A 16,457-nucleotide genomic window follows, 5' to 3' on the forward strand; every position below is an offset into this window, starting at 1 on the left:
AGATTATTCACCTCACGACTTCAATCCACTTTCTCTGTGAGGTAACTCCCTTAGCACCTCTTCTTAGTGTATTCCTACCACTGTACCATTCTGTCTCTGGAAATTGTCCTTCCCGTCCATTGTGTCCTTTTCTCCAGGCAACCTTGGCAATTTACACTTGGAATTAATTCTCACCTTACTCCTGTGAACTTGGAACTCCTCCTGCTTCCTGTACCTTTGTTCCTGTGGTAGCCACTTGTTGATCTAACACGCAGCTAGACTCTCAGCTGCTGCTCGGTAGTGCCAGCACCTTCTCATGGCAGCCATTAAGCAATGTCTGCTGGGCAGAACGCATCACTTCTTGCCTGATGTTCTAGATATGAAGACAGATGTTCGGGAAGTCTGTGAAATAGATCACATTTAAAATTGAAAGCTTTGTGTCTTCGTTTGTTAGTGTGTACTTGGACAAGGCATGTGCCAAGTCCCCAAGGATGCAGTAGTGGCTTTGTTATTTCATTCTAGAAATTAGAGTTCAGTAGGAAAGCAGGGTTCTCCATATAACGGCTTGTTGTTGAGTGTCTACTTGGTGCCAGGTAGTGGAGATGATTGTGATCAGAGATAGAAATTCCTTCTTGAAGCATTAGTGTGGAGTCAGAGAGAGAGAGAATATGAATTAAGTGTGAATCCAACTGTACTCTTCATTCAGCATCTGCAGGGTACCCCATGGTGTGAGGACTAGGAGCATGTTGTGGGTAGCCTCTGAGAAGCCAGCATCATCTACACACAGCAAAGGAGATGTGGAGAGGAACATACAGTGTAACTGCCTCGGTGAGGACCAGAGAGGTAGTGAGGGATGGGATTAGGATGAACTGATGCCTTGAAGTGATTCGCCAAATCTTCTCTTGTGAGGTTTGCAACCTCTGTAAATGTGCAGCAGAAGTGAATGCTGACCTTCCTTTCAATACGCTGTAATTCTTTTGGTTGTATTATGTGCATATGGTATATTGTATGTTTGTGGGTATCACATATCACATGTTTGAGTGTGTATGTAGAGGTCAGAGTTCAATATCAGATGTGTTCTTCTATCATTCTTCACCTTATTTTTAAGACAAACTCTCTCACTGAACCTGAAGACCATGGACTTAGCTGTGGCTGAAATCCATCCCTCTCTGCCCTTTAGTACTGAGGTCCCATGAGCATGCTGCCACACCCAAGTTTTACTGGGGTTCTAGGGATATGAACTCAGGCCCCCATGCTCTTGTGTCAGGTCCTTTAGTGACTTATCCATCTCTCTGGCCCAGGCTATACTTTTTTAACACAGTTTACCATAGTCTTTCTAAGTGTCTGTAGCATCCAAATAAGTGTTACAGTAAGCATGGAAAACAATGATCACATTAATTCCGTATGCTGATTAAGTCCACCCCACACCTCTAAAAGTGCCAGTGTGTTTGCATGGGAGAGGATATAAAGGAAGTTCCTAAAAGGAACGTTAAAAAAAAAAATATGTTGGTACAATGACAACATATATATGGATGACTGTGTCATAATGAAATAAACTGTTCTGTATACTAACTAGAAAAACATTATGAGTGCGTATGTGTGTGCGTGTGTGTGCATGTGTGTGTGTGTGTGTGTAATACTTTTGGTTTTGTTTAGTAGTGTAACAGGCTCACTCCTCCTCATGAAAGCTCTACTTCTGAGATCCCTCATACCCTTTAGTGTATAGTATTTCTAAGGGTCATCTAACCACAGATATGATTTTAAAAACTAAGAATAAAAAGGGCCTGCTTCACTTGATGATTGCCTCCTCTTTATTTGCCCAGGTGTAGTATATCCATTAGAATAACATCTGGACTAGCCTGAATACTCATGAGAACTTGTTTTCAATGCTGTGAATGTAAGAATAAAGCAAAACCAATGATCATTTCTAAATTATCTGTCATATGTTTTGCATAAGAACCTGCTGATATTTAATAATAACTGCAGAGTTATTTCTGAGTCCTCAAAAAGGAGTAAAATGAATTATTAAAAGGACTCTTGTACCACTTGCATAGTTTGTAGATGAAATGACGGGCTGATACATAACAGAAAAATCAATGGAATAGCAAGCATATTGTGTAATAATTTTTAAGAGTTGTCAAATATCTAATCACACTGGAAGAGTGGTACCCTATCAGAAATTTTTTTTGGTCTGTGAAGTGGTTTATTCTGACATTCTCGATAGGAAGCAGAATCTCTGACATAGGGCACGAGAGCCAGAGATCCAGTGGGCTTGCTTGCTTGCTTGCTTGCTTGGCTGGTTGGTTGGTTGGTGGAGGGGGTGTGTGTTTTATTTTGTTTTGTTTTCAGATTTTCTTAGTGTGTGGCGTTTATCCTGTTTTGTCAGTAGGAAGCAGATTCTCTTACATAGGGCAGCCTTGTCAATCATGCTGCCATTTCTTGAGATGACTCCTTCCTTCTGTCCCCCCAGGGAAAGAGTAGGACTGAGAAACCCTGTCTGATCGAGGCCTGAAGGTGGCTGGGTGGTTGGGGTAGGTATCCCTTTACTTACCCATCAAGAGGAATTGTGGACTGGATGGGATTCATATAACAAAAGATAAGTTAGCAGGAAAAAAGCATGGCATACTGATTTTATCTAAGACTCCTATGCCAGGGGAGACTTCAGAAAGCTAGGCTTCTAGGCTCTAGGGTAATCACCCACTTGTATGCCTAGGTTTCATGCCACATTGACACCTCTTTGGAAATGTGATTGGGCAGAATGGCATGATCAAAGAGTAACAAATTGGTGGAGGGTTACCCTGCAAGGCCTGCCTGATCTGATCATTATGTAGGGGTAAGGTGGTGGGGGTAGCCATGTTGGAAACATTTTCAGCTAATAACAGAATGAGCATCAACAGGGGAGAGAGAAGGACATAGGAAAGAGGCCCCAGACAGACTGGTAGCTGAGGTTGACAGTCTGAGCAGAGGAGAAAGAGAAAAGCTAAGAAGAGGGTTCCCACTGCTGAGTCAAGAAAGCTGCCCAGTACAGACTGACAAACTATGACGTTGGAGAATTTGAAGATTGAAAATCAACCACCAGCTTTGAAAACAGGAATGGTATGGATGTCTGTGGCCAGGGTGTGGCCAGAGGAGTTGGTAACTGAGATGTCAGATGCCATAGTGGAGCTGGGTCTGTATCTTAGTGGTAGAGTATTTGACTAGCATGTACAAGGTCCTGGATTCAATCCCCAGTACTGACAAGAACATGCTAATTTTCTGTTTGTTTTAAAGCACAAGTAGGAGTAGTATACTTTTAAGTAACTATAACAGTATAATTAATACATAAACCAGTGGCATCGTCAGTGAGCATCACTATCACTCGGTGAGCATCGCTGTCAGATATTATGCACTGTACGTGGTTGTGTGTGATAAACGTTGATGCCGCTGGTAGGCAGCATAGTATGTTTGCTTATACCAGTATCACAGGGCCATGTGACGTTATGGTGGCTGTTATGTGACTAGACAGACAGTAGGACTATTTCAGCCCCCTCACAGACTATCCAGACTGTGGTCCTGTGTGTGGTTTCCATATCTGTACCATGTCTCTTGTATAGATGGGGATACTGAGATATGGATCAATACAGTGACTTGCCTAGGATGGTACTGTCGTTAGCTGGCAGCACTGTGGTTTAACCCCACGAAAGCTGGTTACACAGTTTGCACCCCACATTGCTTTGTATCAGTTCTACTTGATGCTGTAAGTTGCCACAGCTTTCCTTCAGTGCCTAGCATGTGGGTGGAACGGTGTCCCACTCCAGAAACTCATTAGTAGTTCATAATTTGTGTCAAGGACCCAGACTTCACCTCCCACCTCTTCCTGCCAGCCATTCGTGTAGCTTCCTTGAGACAATGAAAAGCAGCGCCAGTATATTCTCCTTACTCTAACAGTCATTATGAGACAGAATCTACGAAGCAGGTCAGTACTTGTACCCAAAGAAGGAGGAATCATTTTATTGTTAAGGTATCAAAAAGTTTCCAACACAGCAAGAAAGTTTTAAAAAAAAAAAAATGCTCAGAATTGAGCGAAATTATAAACATGCTGCAGTCCCAGATGAGTCAGTATGTATAAATAGAAAAAAATCGGTGTCCAGGGCCTCAGTGGTGCAACTTCCGACTCTTGTGTGTGGGGTAAATCACCCCGTGTGAGCAGTAATGTCCCACATAGCAATCAGTCTCTGTGGAGTACACTGTCAGATCCACTGTGTTACACAACACCAAGATGGTCCTTTGCTTCACCCTCGTGCATCCTTTTCTTTTCATATCCAGCAGTTAGTACTAAGCCCTGCAACCCTCAGTTACAGAACAAAGTGGCTCAGGAGCCATGGAGCCTGTGTGAGCCTCCGAGAAGAATAATGAACGTGCCCGGCAAGCTTCCTGCCTAGATGCAGGTGCAGAAATCAGGCGACCATGAATAATGCATGATATGCAGATTAGGTGGTAGTTTATGCTGCTGGGTTTTTGAGTCTGCTACCTGCCTGGCTGCTATGTGTGGAGAGAGGCTGATAGCCGAGGCGCTACAATTTAAAGATGGAACTCCCCAGAACGCGGCGTGTCCTTTTGAAGAAATGAAAATTTAAATGATAGATGTAACAGTTGTCGCCTTTTTAGACGAAGTAAGCACCCTCAGAGGAAGAAAATATTTCTCAATTCCTATTTTGAGTTCAAGAAATGTTACAGTTATTTGGCCATACAAATAATCAGAAAGTTTTTTGGTTTGGGTTTTTTTTCTTCCCCTAAGATTGCTAAACCATGATGGGAGTTAAGCATTCAGAGTATTTCATCTAGGATTACTGATTTTTTTTTCTCAAAGACACCAATGTCTAGAATGCTTTGTAATTATGGAATAATGAAGCCCAGTCCGCCTTCCCTGTGTACACATGAGATGTAACATGGATGGTGACGAGACACCGTGGTCATTCAACCTCAGCTGTGATGGTACCTGCTGTAGCTGATCGTGTGGAAGACGTAGTTCCTGTGTACATTTAGGCTTCAGGAGGGCGCAGTGAAGGGGTTAAGTGTTTAAAGGACTTGGCGTGGAGCGAGTTCTTGGAGCAGATGACTTCTGGAAATGTACTTAACTCTTAGAACCAGCGCCACAGCGAGGGGCTGGGAGGAGTTCCTGACCGGGATGTCCCCTACAGCTTTCCTTTGGTCAGCGGCCTTATCTGGTTATCTAGGGAGGGATTTTTTAACTCAGGATGTTCGTCTTGAGGATTCTCTTTCAAGAAGGCAGGGAAAATGAGTTCTGTTACTTTTATGTAAGTCTCATGTCTCTCTCTCTCATATGTACATGCATATATGAGAGAGATAAGTATATGTCTTGAGGTGCTGGAGTATGAACTGGCTTTCATTTCTAGCTGACGCTGTCATTTCCGCCAGGCCCCAGTCTGGACAGATGCCAAGACCAACAGGTGATCCCTTGTAGCTGCAGAACAGCAGGAAGTGAGCCGAGCTTGAATGAGGCAGTTCAGCAGAGGGGCTCTCTGGCCCCCCTCCATCTTTCTGCATAATTATCTATCGCCCCCCTCCCCCATGCAGAGCAGAAAATCTGTGCTGAGCAGCTCAGCTGCAGCCACCACTGAGAAGCCTGTGAGAAAAAGAATGTTAATAAGGGGTGCTGGAGGAAACCAGCATCCAGTACAAAGTGCAATCCAGCTCAGATTTGGGAAAGATGGCACTTCCCCCACCGAAAGGCTGGCCATATCTGTTTTGATATGATTTTCACTGAGTAGCAGGGAGGGGCCGGGGTGCAGATGGACCTCGGGCTGCTGGTTTTAACAGGGCCTTAGGACCAATTGAGATAATTTTGTTTCTTTCCTTAGTCCTTCTCTTGTTCCTTCCCCGCCACCCTGTGAATAAAAACCATGTATGGAGTGTGAAGACTGAGTGTGACTCAAGCTAGAAGAACGAACGGCTAGATCTCAGGACTCCTGGGCAAGCAGTCCAAAGCAAGAAGTGAGCCACTAGGGAGCTGGAAGTAGCCATACTGCTTCCTTGGCTAGTTGGTAACTCACAAGGAGGACATCCAGCCACTGGCCCCTGTTGGAAGATACCAGCAACTCCGGGAAACTTTAAACTCAAACCCCGAGTGACTCCAACCTAAGAAACTTGGAAAACTATGTATTTCTTTCTACTACCTGGTTAAAGTGTTGAATTCACTCCTTCCTCAACTCAGATATTAAGCATAAATTCCAGAAAGCCTGTCTCCTGGAAATAACTGTCCGCCCTTCTCTCCTGCCCTGTTCTCACACACCCCATTCCTGGACACTTAGATGAAATCCTGCTGTTTCCTTGACTTTTACATTTAGAAACAGACGGAAAGTGGGGTCACTTCTCTGTCTCTTTGTGCAGTTTCTATGGGAATGGACATAAGGGCTCAATGAGGGCAGGTATCATGGCCTCCATGTTACTTTACGCACTCTTACCCCCAGGCAAGGATTACATCTTCAGTTAGTGTGTCTTCTGCTAGAGGAGTACATCTATTCATTGAAACCAGTGGTACTGCATTTGGGACCTTCACAATTAACATGTGATACCTGGTGGCCTTGGGAGAGATAAAGAAAGAAGCCTTCAAGTTTGCAGACACTGGAATTTAATTGCATCTGTTTACTAATAGATGGTCAAGTTCACAGGAGAGAACAAATCAAGTCAACCTAAGAGTTCATTGATAAAGCCGACTTTCTGCCTTCCCATCTGTGGTCAACATGATGTTTTCTCAATCACTGACTGACTTTTGTCTGTTGACAGGGTACATCCATCCCCAGTATCCAGGGTTCGGGGAAACCGAATGAATAACCAGAAGTTTGCTTGGTGAGTATACAAGTGAAGTTATAAATATTGGTTAGTCTCGTATTGCTGTGGATGTTTTGTTTTCTTTATTGAAGCAGTGTCTCATAGATCCCAGACCAGCCTGGAATAAACAAAGAAACAAACAAACAAACACCAGCAGAGTTCCTTTTAGTTAGAACTCTTCATTCACCAAAAACTCTATCGGTAGCATTTTTTCCCTAACATGTACTCTGACTTCCCAGGATCACCCAACTCACCTTTGAAAACAGTGGTTCCTTTTTAAAATGGGACTTATTTAGCCCAGACTTTTCTTAGGTGTCACCTTCAGCTTCTAGTGAAAAAATCTAGTTAATTAATCCATTTATTAACTTATTAATAAATTGCAATTATTATAAAATTAGTAAATCCATAAATAAAATTATTAATCTTTAGATGACCTCTCTTCCCTTCGGCCTTGCAAGGTCTTTCTATAATTGACAACTTCTTGAACACAACTCTAAATAGAACTCCCCAGAAATGATATGAAATTATTTCAAGCACGTTTGATAAATGATTCTTTGAAGAGCCAACTTAAAGGACTTCAAAAATGTTTTATGTGAAACCAAGAAAATAGATTAATATTGGTTCAAATATCTGCTTCTTTATATTACTGCCCAAAATTAGCCTTTCAATTCATAATGTATCATGGAAAGGAAGATAAAAGAAAGAAAAATGAAAGAATTGAGACATGTACTGCATTACTTCAGAAATGGGTAGGAATTCATAGATCCCTGTCTTACTGTTTTAGATTATGCTTAGAACAAGATTTTGATCAGAAGCGATGTTTCCTTAATGTGGGAAGAGGAGTGCCAAAGATTCCACTTCCAAATTAATTAAATTCCTAAACCAGGATATTTTTTAGGGATACAAATGGCACTTTGAATAGTACCTGGTCAATTTGTCTCCATTCCCCCATTGAATCTAATTAGCCCTCACAATAGCCTGGTGCTCTCGGGAAATATTATGCTTTGCTTTTTCACAGAGAGGGAGATGCAGCACAGAGGATGAGCCTTCTCTTTGGCTGCCCAAAGGCTACGCATCGTTGATGGTCATTCTCAGTCATTAAGGCATGCTGTCCCTTGTCAGACCTGGGACGATGAGAGAATGACAAAGCCAGGAGACACAGAATGAAAGTCAGGGAGAAGCCAGGTCCAGTTTGGACTCCGTAGAACTTGTGTTCCTTCTTAGGTGAAGGCACATTATACTGAAGAAACTTTACTCCGTGAAGAGAGAACATGAGATACTCAAGTGAGCAACATGAGCCAGCGGTGGTAGGGAACACTGGCAGCCCTGAGGTCTGCCTTCTGCCCCTTTGCTCTGAAGGGCTGAATGGGAAACACTGAGTAGATAGTACGTTTTCTTTCTCTCCCTTTTCATTTCTATACAAGAGGTAAAGATAACTTGTTCCTCCAGAGTTTGTAGCATGTCGGTTGGTAAGATTAAACTACTTTTATCTCTAAATTAGTAATCCATGAAAATAACCCGAAGGGATTTTACTACTAGCCCTGAGAAAATGCAGCTCATGTTTATTTAACTACATTTATTTATGTTCCAGGCACTGTTACAAGCACTAGATTAGAAAGATAAATAAAGCATGGTTTCTATCCTCAGAAGGCTAAGTGACTTCTAGGGGAGGGATGTGTGTGTTTGTGTGGCACAGGAAGAGAGTGAATGCCCTTAAGTCCTGATACTGTCCCTACTGCTTCCTCGGCCTCTATGCTGGGAACCACATGTATGCTCACATACATGTATGATAAGCTTAGAATCTCTAACGCAATGTAGATGATATTCTGTGGACATGTGTTCACATTGCGGTGTTTGTAGAGGTCACTTACCACCTTTATTTAAGACCACCTGGAGAGTTGTAGTTCTGAGGGGGAAATATGTAGGAAGGAAGAGACCTAAAAATCAATTCCAAAACCCAAGACTAGAGCTCTTGCCTAGTGTACTCACAAGTTCTGGATTTGATTCTTAGTACTGCAAAAACAAGAGAAGAGAATCCATCCCAGAGAAGAAATCACTAGAGTAAACACATTGTTAGTAGGGAAAACAGCGAGATGAGCTATTGTGTCCTTTAAAGATGAAATCAGACCCAGAAGAAGATGAAGACATTTCTAAATTGATTCTAACAGGAATACTGATAGATCTGCTGTATAAACTCGTTTGGTCAGGCTCTAGCTAAAATGTCTATGATCTATACTGCCTTGAATCTTCCTTAGGTAAATACTGTGACTCTGGTGTGTGGATAAATCACCTGTAAGGAAGAAGCAATGAATCATCCAGCATCTATTCCTAGTGAAGTGATAAATGGTTGATACTTGGTTGTGAAATATTGACTATGAAAAAATCAGGAAGTTTAACTACTCATCTAGCAGTGGTGAGAACAGGCAGGAGATATTTGCTCTCCTCAAAATAGAAGTTGGGGATAATTTGTAGAATTCTATGTCAAGTTCATCACTAGCTTGGCTCTGGCTTCCGCTAGAGCCTCAAATAGTATGCATAAGAGTTAAGAACTGTGAATTCGTACAGTTGGGTTAGCAAATGCTCCAATCAGTTAAAGCTGTTCCTCAAATAAGCAATTAAAATCCATAAATAATGAAAAGGCTTGAACTTCCTCTGTGGAGTTAGATATAGCTCACTCAGTAGGTTCTGGAAGGCAGTGGTTGTGGCTGACAGCTCCTAAGCCAATGTCTATTATTGAGTAAAATGACTTTAAAACATTTAAAGTAGCATTTTCCTCTTCATAATACTGACACAAGGACACAACCACTGGCCACTTTCATGGTAGCTGTGTTCTGGAGGTGAAGAAATATGTGGGCAAGGATGTCTTTTCAAAGCAAACAGCATCAGCCAAAACCAAAAGAAAATGCATTAACACTGTGAACATGTCCAGAGAGAGAACTGGAGCACCAGGGCCTCTGGGTCCATGACAGGTGCTAGGATGCAGCCAGGTTTGAGCTATGTGTTAACTCTCAGAGATTCAGGAATGGCAGGAAGACCTTCTTACGAGGATGGAAGCATAACAGTAAAGAAGACTGGGTTATTAAATGATTCACTTAATAAAGAACCAGCTGAAGAAAGTGGAGTTGCTTAGGTGGGTTCCACTGGTGTCATCCCTGGATTAGTAAAAGTCCAGATACAAGCTCCATCCCCTCAGAGCCACCACACTGTGGAGTAGTTGCTGATTTGGGAATTGTTAACCCTTTGGGCTGCAGAAGTATAAATTTCTTGGTATCATGCTTGGACTGCTCCTCTGTGTTTCACTATTGCCCCTGCAAGGAGGTGTCCATAACTGTTAGAGGGTAAGGGAGTAAACCATTTTCCTTGTACTACCCCTGGGGTTCATTAGCTGAGACTCTGTCATCTTAGCCAACAGCAGAGAGGCTATTATGGGAAAAGTGAAGGCAAGTTCATGAACATGTTCACTGCACGTTCATAGGGGAATGTGCCCAAGCAAGGGGCTCAGAATGAGTGGAAGTTGGAACTTGGGTTTCTGTAGCATCTATTGCATCTTACCAGAGGGTTGGTTGGTTTGTTTGTATTTTATTTTTGGAGAGATGATGAGGCAAAGAGAGAAGACTTTGGACTTCTAGGGATGGCAAGTTATGGGATGTTAGGTATGCAGGGGACACCAAGGGGAAGAGCTGCTTAGGTGGGATCCACTGGTGTCATCCCTGGATTAGTAAAAGTTGTCTCCCCTGATAGAAATGACCCCGTCCTTCTGGGCAGGTGGGGGAGTACAGAGAGGTTTCCTCATACCTGCTCTTTAAGATTTACTTTGGTGTGTGTGTGTGTGTGTGTGTGTGTGTGTGTGTGTGTGTGTGTGTGTGTCTGTAGAGAACAGAAGACACCATCTGCTCCTTGGAGCTGGAGTTACAGGCTACTGTGAGCTACTTGACATGGGTACTGGGAACCAAACTCAGGTCTTCTGGAAGAGCAGCAAATGCTCTTAACATACTTAGCAGACTCTCCAGCCCGCTGATGCTTCTTTTCATTTCCCTTGGGTCACGTGGATTCTTATGTGTCTGCTTTTTTTCATCTGCCTTGTATCACATAGATTCTTATGCCAAACTGCTATATTTTAGGGTATGCTGTTCTGCTCCCTTTCACTGTATAAATCTTCTTTTAGAACATTTACTTCCCTTTCTTGGACATGGTAATACAAGAAAAAAAAGTTTGTGATCTTTCAGGCAAGTAGGGATATTTCCCCATTAAAACACTGAGTGTGAAGTTAGATTTTTAACTCACTGTAGACTTTTTGCTGGAAGCTGTTCTCCTATAAAATTCACAGGAGAGTGGCCTTTTCCACCTTTGACTTCCATCATTATGTTTTCAAAGGTACAATACAAATCTGAAATCTGTGTGTTTGGGTGCATGCGTATGGTAGGACAGAACCAGGGGGCTTCTGTGGGGATTTTTGTCAAATATACACCAAAGTTGGTTTATAGCTGCAGATACTTCTAGGATTGAGTGAGTGCTCAACTACATGACCATCTCCATATATGCTCACTCTTCGCTTTTCACACATTCCTCTCCCTCTTTCCCCTCCACCCTGCCCAGCCCTTCAAGGTTTAAAGGACCTGGACATTTGTCATTATTTGGGAGTGGTAATGGTTGGACAGAGTCTCTGGAACACATGCCAAGAGTCATCACATGCGTTGGTACTTGGTGCCTCATAATCGAGACTTTATGGTTATTTTAATGCTGACATAGAAAGTCAAGCATTTCTTCCTATTAGTGGAAATTGTCCTCAGTAAAGCAGAAGTAATTTTCTCTATTGGACGTCGCTGTCACCATCTCAACTATGATTTCTCTCTTACTAGTATCCCTGAGATTGTGTAGACATGGGAAAGTCCCAGTTTTAATAGTCTCCAGCCAGATTATGCATTCTGAATTGAATCATGTTTAACATTTGAATGTCTACAAAGTGTATGTTACAAGTTTTTGTAGAGGGCAAGAAGTTCCTGTTCTCACTTGAATGTTTCAATGTTGGAGATGTGCTACAGTAAGCTTAAATATTTATATACATGCAGTTGCAAATGTTACTACTGTCTTCATGGATTCTCCGAGAAGGATGAAACTCCAGTGCTTTTAATACCATAAAAATAAGATGAGTCTTTCTTGTTTAAACATTTTCCCATAATAGAGGAAGACACTGGAGCTGTTGCTATGAGAAACCACTCAGAAATCTGATGTAGAACCAGCCATTTAAGGAGAGGCAGGCTATTTGCAAATTGTGGTTTCTGAATTGTCTGCATCAGCAGCTCAGGAAAACCCTGTCACATTGCACATGAAGAAATGGGAGACCCCAACACAGAGAGAAATGTTGCAAACCTGGGCATAAATCCTACTTCTGACTCACCTGTCCTGGAGTCTTTCTACCATGTGTCATTTGCCTCCCAATCTGAAAGTGAGAGAAATCCTCAGCATTACATAATATCCACTCATTACTAACTGAGCAGAAGGCTTTGCCTAGGAAATTCCTGCTGGTGTAATGTCTGGCTAGCAGAAATAGGGACGACGACAAAGCCATAGCCACTCACAACAGACAAGTAGCAAATACTCTTGCCAAAGCTCTGGCTCATCATCTTGGGGACTTTTTCATATTTCATACTTATGGGCAATATTGACTATGTTCTTTTAATTATTTCTTGACTTACAGAACAAAAGCGAAGATATTATTTGTTGGTAAATAAGTCACAGGCCCTTGCCTTTAAGTTGGGCTTGGAAGAAAGCTTTCTTCTATAAATGGGCCATCGTGGTGTAACTGGCAAACCAATTTCCAAGAAAAGGAATGCCTTTAGGGAAAACTACATCTCAAACCCTTCCAAATGCAGCCCTCTTTAACAACAACAAAAAAAAAGTTTCAATACAGACTCATATATCTCTATTTGTCTGTTTATTTATATTTTGACCACAACCTGACCTCACACTCTCTGGCCTTGAACCCCTCAATCCTCCTGCATCAGCTTTTCTAGTGTGGGAGTTACTGGCATGCACCAAGGTATCTGGCTTAGTTAATTCTTTGGTAACTTTGGCAACCTCTTCAAATTGAGCTTGATGGCCATTACATGTCACTAAATTCTGTGTTTCATCTTCAAAACTGACTTTATTTTAACAATGAAAATAACAACAACAATAACAACTTTGGTCTAATTTCCTTAAATTCTTTATCACCTAGAATTTCAGCAAGAGACCTTGATGATAAAAGTAGCAAATTGGTTCTCATTCCTGTTGGTGTCAGCTGGTTTGGTCTCTAATATCTCCTTAGCCACAGTAAAGATGATGTGGGAAAGAAATTAGCTAGCTTGTTTTTCTATAGTTATTTCCTTAATTATATGAAAATTGGAGCTCTAAGATCATGCTGAGCCATGAAGGTCACCAATTCTGAGGGATTTTTTTTTTTTCTGTTACAAGTGTGTATTTTGCTTTCATCAGCCTCCAACTCAGAACCATTATAAATGTTACACTGTAGACCTGCTGTATGGACATGTAGGGCACATTGGGGTTTGCTCACAATCCTTATTGATTCATGTCATTTGGTCAGCACTGTAGCCAGGGTAAACATAGGACTATCAGGGTATAGGACCACTGGGTACAGGACTATCAAGGTATAGGATTACTGGGTGTAAGACTGTCAAGATTATCCATCTGTCTCACACTAGCTAGAGCATAGCTGAAAAGCATTAATTTGTGTTCTCTAAAGCAACTTGTTTAGTTCTCATATTTGTTGACTCTTTTCATATAATTGTTACTTTGGGAGGGACATCTTTTATAGCAATGAGTACTTAATTCACATAACCATAACTCACTCCGGAAGAGCTACCTGCTGCTGCTGCTGCTGCTGCTGCTGCTGCTGCTGCTGCTGCTGCTTACTGAATTTGAAATGACATCACATTGTTGTCCTCTGTGAGAATCCTTTCCCTTTTAAACTTGCTCGGATGTTAAACCTTACAGTAAAGAGTATCTGGACAATAAAATCTGAACAAGTGGAGTTATTAATATATACAATGCAGAAAATAATGTGTTTCAACATGAAAATATGTATGTGTGTGTATTCTAAATAATAGCAACATTTACTACATTTTTGGTGGGGATGTGAGGCAGGGTCTCATGTAGCCCAGGCTAACCTAGATCTTATATAGCTAAAGCTTCCTTGAAATTGAGATCTTCCTCCTGTAAAGCCCGGGGATTCTAGGTGTGCACCATGACACCTGACTGAGAAACTTATTTCTTCATCATAATAGTCAACAGACATATTTGCTTAAAGCATTGGCCATTTCTAACAAACTAGAGCTATGCTCCGTGTAAGTATTTGAGAGAAAACAACTAAAATGGGTAGCCAGTCAGAACTCTTAATGTGTCTGTGAATATGCTGAGAACAGTGCTTGCAATAATAACTCCAATAGGCTTACCAATAAGGGAGTTTTGCATGCTAGACATTCTGTCTTGATCTGCATCTACCAAGCCTTTTTGTAATGCCATCTTTTTATATACAGAGGAGTCTTTGTGAGCACAAGGACAACAAAGTTATCAATCATTTCAAAATAAAACATTTTCACATTATTATGGTGGATTTATCTGACCACTAGTTTCTTTATAATGTTTCTTGATTATTTCCTTAAAATTAATTACTACATATCTTTGGCATCCTAATAATATGTATCTTTTAATATCTTAAAATGACAATATATGATGTGTTTATCAAAATATTTACAGCAACTCAGTATCATTGGTTTCAGTTGTATAAATTCACAGCTAATAAGCTGCCCATTCTGCCAGAATTCACTCTCCACTCTGCTGGAATCCACTGCCCATTCTGCTGGAATCCACTGTCCATTCTGGGGAAGCCATTATCTCTTTCTAAGTTTTCATTTCTGTAGCCTGCTTTATCAGATGCGAATCTCCTGTTAGAAGCAAAGACAACTGAGTGAATCTGGCTGCCATGAGCAAAGGGGAATTTGCCTGGGGGGGGGGGCACAAGGAGAGAACAGAGTGAAAAGGAAAGCAGACCAGGAACACAGGAGTCAGAGCTGCAGTTCAGGTGCAGCAGAAGGACTCACTAGGGCGACTTTGACCCAGAGAGCCTAGGCTGCAACTCCTTCACATTGCCCCTGAAACTCAGCAGACTGCAAGCCAGAGCATGGATGATGGATTTCACACTAGCTTGTGTCCCACCCTTGGCCTAGGAAGGAAGGGCCTGGGAGTTCACAGTGCTAAGACTACTCCAGGAGGAGAGAGAGGGAAGGGAAAGTCTTGTTTCCTGAAGGAAAAGATGGCCTTAGCAGAAAGCCATGGAGAAGATTCCCACAGGCTAACACTTTCAGTTTTCCCTTCTGCTCAAAAGGAGAAGCGACCATGAAGAGAAGCCCCCAGAGTTAGGAATTTTAATTTGAATGCCTTCCCTTAGAGGCTGCATCTTTCCGATGATACCAGGGATAGTCTATCATCAATAGCTAAAGTAAATTACTTTCTCAAGTGTAACTCTCAGTTATTCAATAGCCAGAACACAAGGATACTCAGTCAAAATACCTGCAGACCTTTCTCGCTGAGCTCAGCGTGTGTCATCCTCATCACCATAATCCTCCCTACCATCTGACTTTGAATTGCATATTCAAAAACGCTTTCTCTTAATGGAAAACACACATTGTGCTGATAGTAAAATAGACAGACAGCAGTAGAGCCTCCTAGGAGATGCATAAAGCATGTGTCCATAAGCTTGGGTTCTGATATACATTGGCCTTTAAACTCCCACCCTTCAGTTTTTCCCTTGTCAGTCAATGAATGTCTGGCGCAAACTATTACAACGCTGTCTTAGCAGTGTGCTTAAGAGATCATACTTTTCACTGGAGCACCTTGGAGGAAAAGTGCTTCCTACACTCGGATCTTTAGCCACGTCACCTCTCAGCGTCATATAAAAGCGATCTCTTCCCTACCCACCGCCCGGCTGATTCATTGACATGCCTAGCATTTATTACAACCCCAATGAGGCTGTAATTTACTTCATTTCTCTTGGGCCTTTCTTAATTCAAACATTTTAGAATCCTGAGCCTTTAGGTGTGTTGAGGACCTAGTATGGTTCAATACAGTCATTAAATATGTGTTCCAGCAAGGGTATGTGTCACATTTAAGCAGAAAGTGAACTTGTAGGCAGTAATACAGTATTTACTTCGGTTTACCAAGAATGGCAAGCCTCTGGGTCCCCATCATTGTGTGAAGATTACAGCTAATTTGCTGAGCTATAAAATTTGGGGAGCATATATAAATGGGCATGTCAACTTACATCCTATAAAACAGCAATGGCTTTGCAAAATAGAAATCTCTTCAATTCCATCTGTTTTCCCATTCCTCTAATCATTCCTCAAAAGTCTGTTAAGAAAGAGAAATACTTTTTGTTGGAAAGGGAGAGAGAAAAGAAAACACACTACTGTTATTCGTCACTTTAGACCTGAATTATTTTGTGTTGTTTGTAGAACCCTGTAGCTTGACTAAAGAATGGACTGGTGTCCTTCAGTGAAAGTGATTTACAGTAATCTTCCCCAAACTGCATAGTATTTACTTGTGAAAGACGAGGAAGTCCGGAATTACCTTTGAGAGAGAAAACAAAGGCT

At 41.7% G+C, this 16,457-nt stretch overlaps 1 protein-coding gene across 1 annotated transcript in view; it reads left to right on the top strand.

The window, feature by feature from the left end:
- The window catches only part of Klf12 (KLF transcription factor 12), a gene marked incomplete at its 5' end in the record, with an annotated part of 165,622 nt that overhangs the window by 83,261 nt on the left and 65,904 nt on the right, over positions 1 to 16,457 (top strand). The window contains one exon of the mRNA XM_059274290.1: positions 6,766 to 6,828. Coding sequence (XP_059130273.1) covers positions 6,766 to 6,828 — 63 coding nt within the window. The remainder of the gene's footprint in view (positions 1 to 6,765; positions 6,829 to 16,457) is intronic.

Source organism: Peromyscus eremicus, chromosome 9 (assembly GCF_949786415.1).
Source record: "Peromyscus eremicus chromosome 9, PerEre_H2_v1, whole genome shotgun sequence".
Classification (NCBI taxonomy): domain Eukaryota; kingdom Metazoa; phylum Chordata; class Mammalia; order Rodentia; family Cricetidae; genus Peromyscus; species Peromyscus eremicus.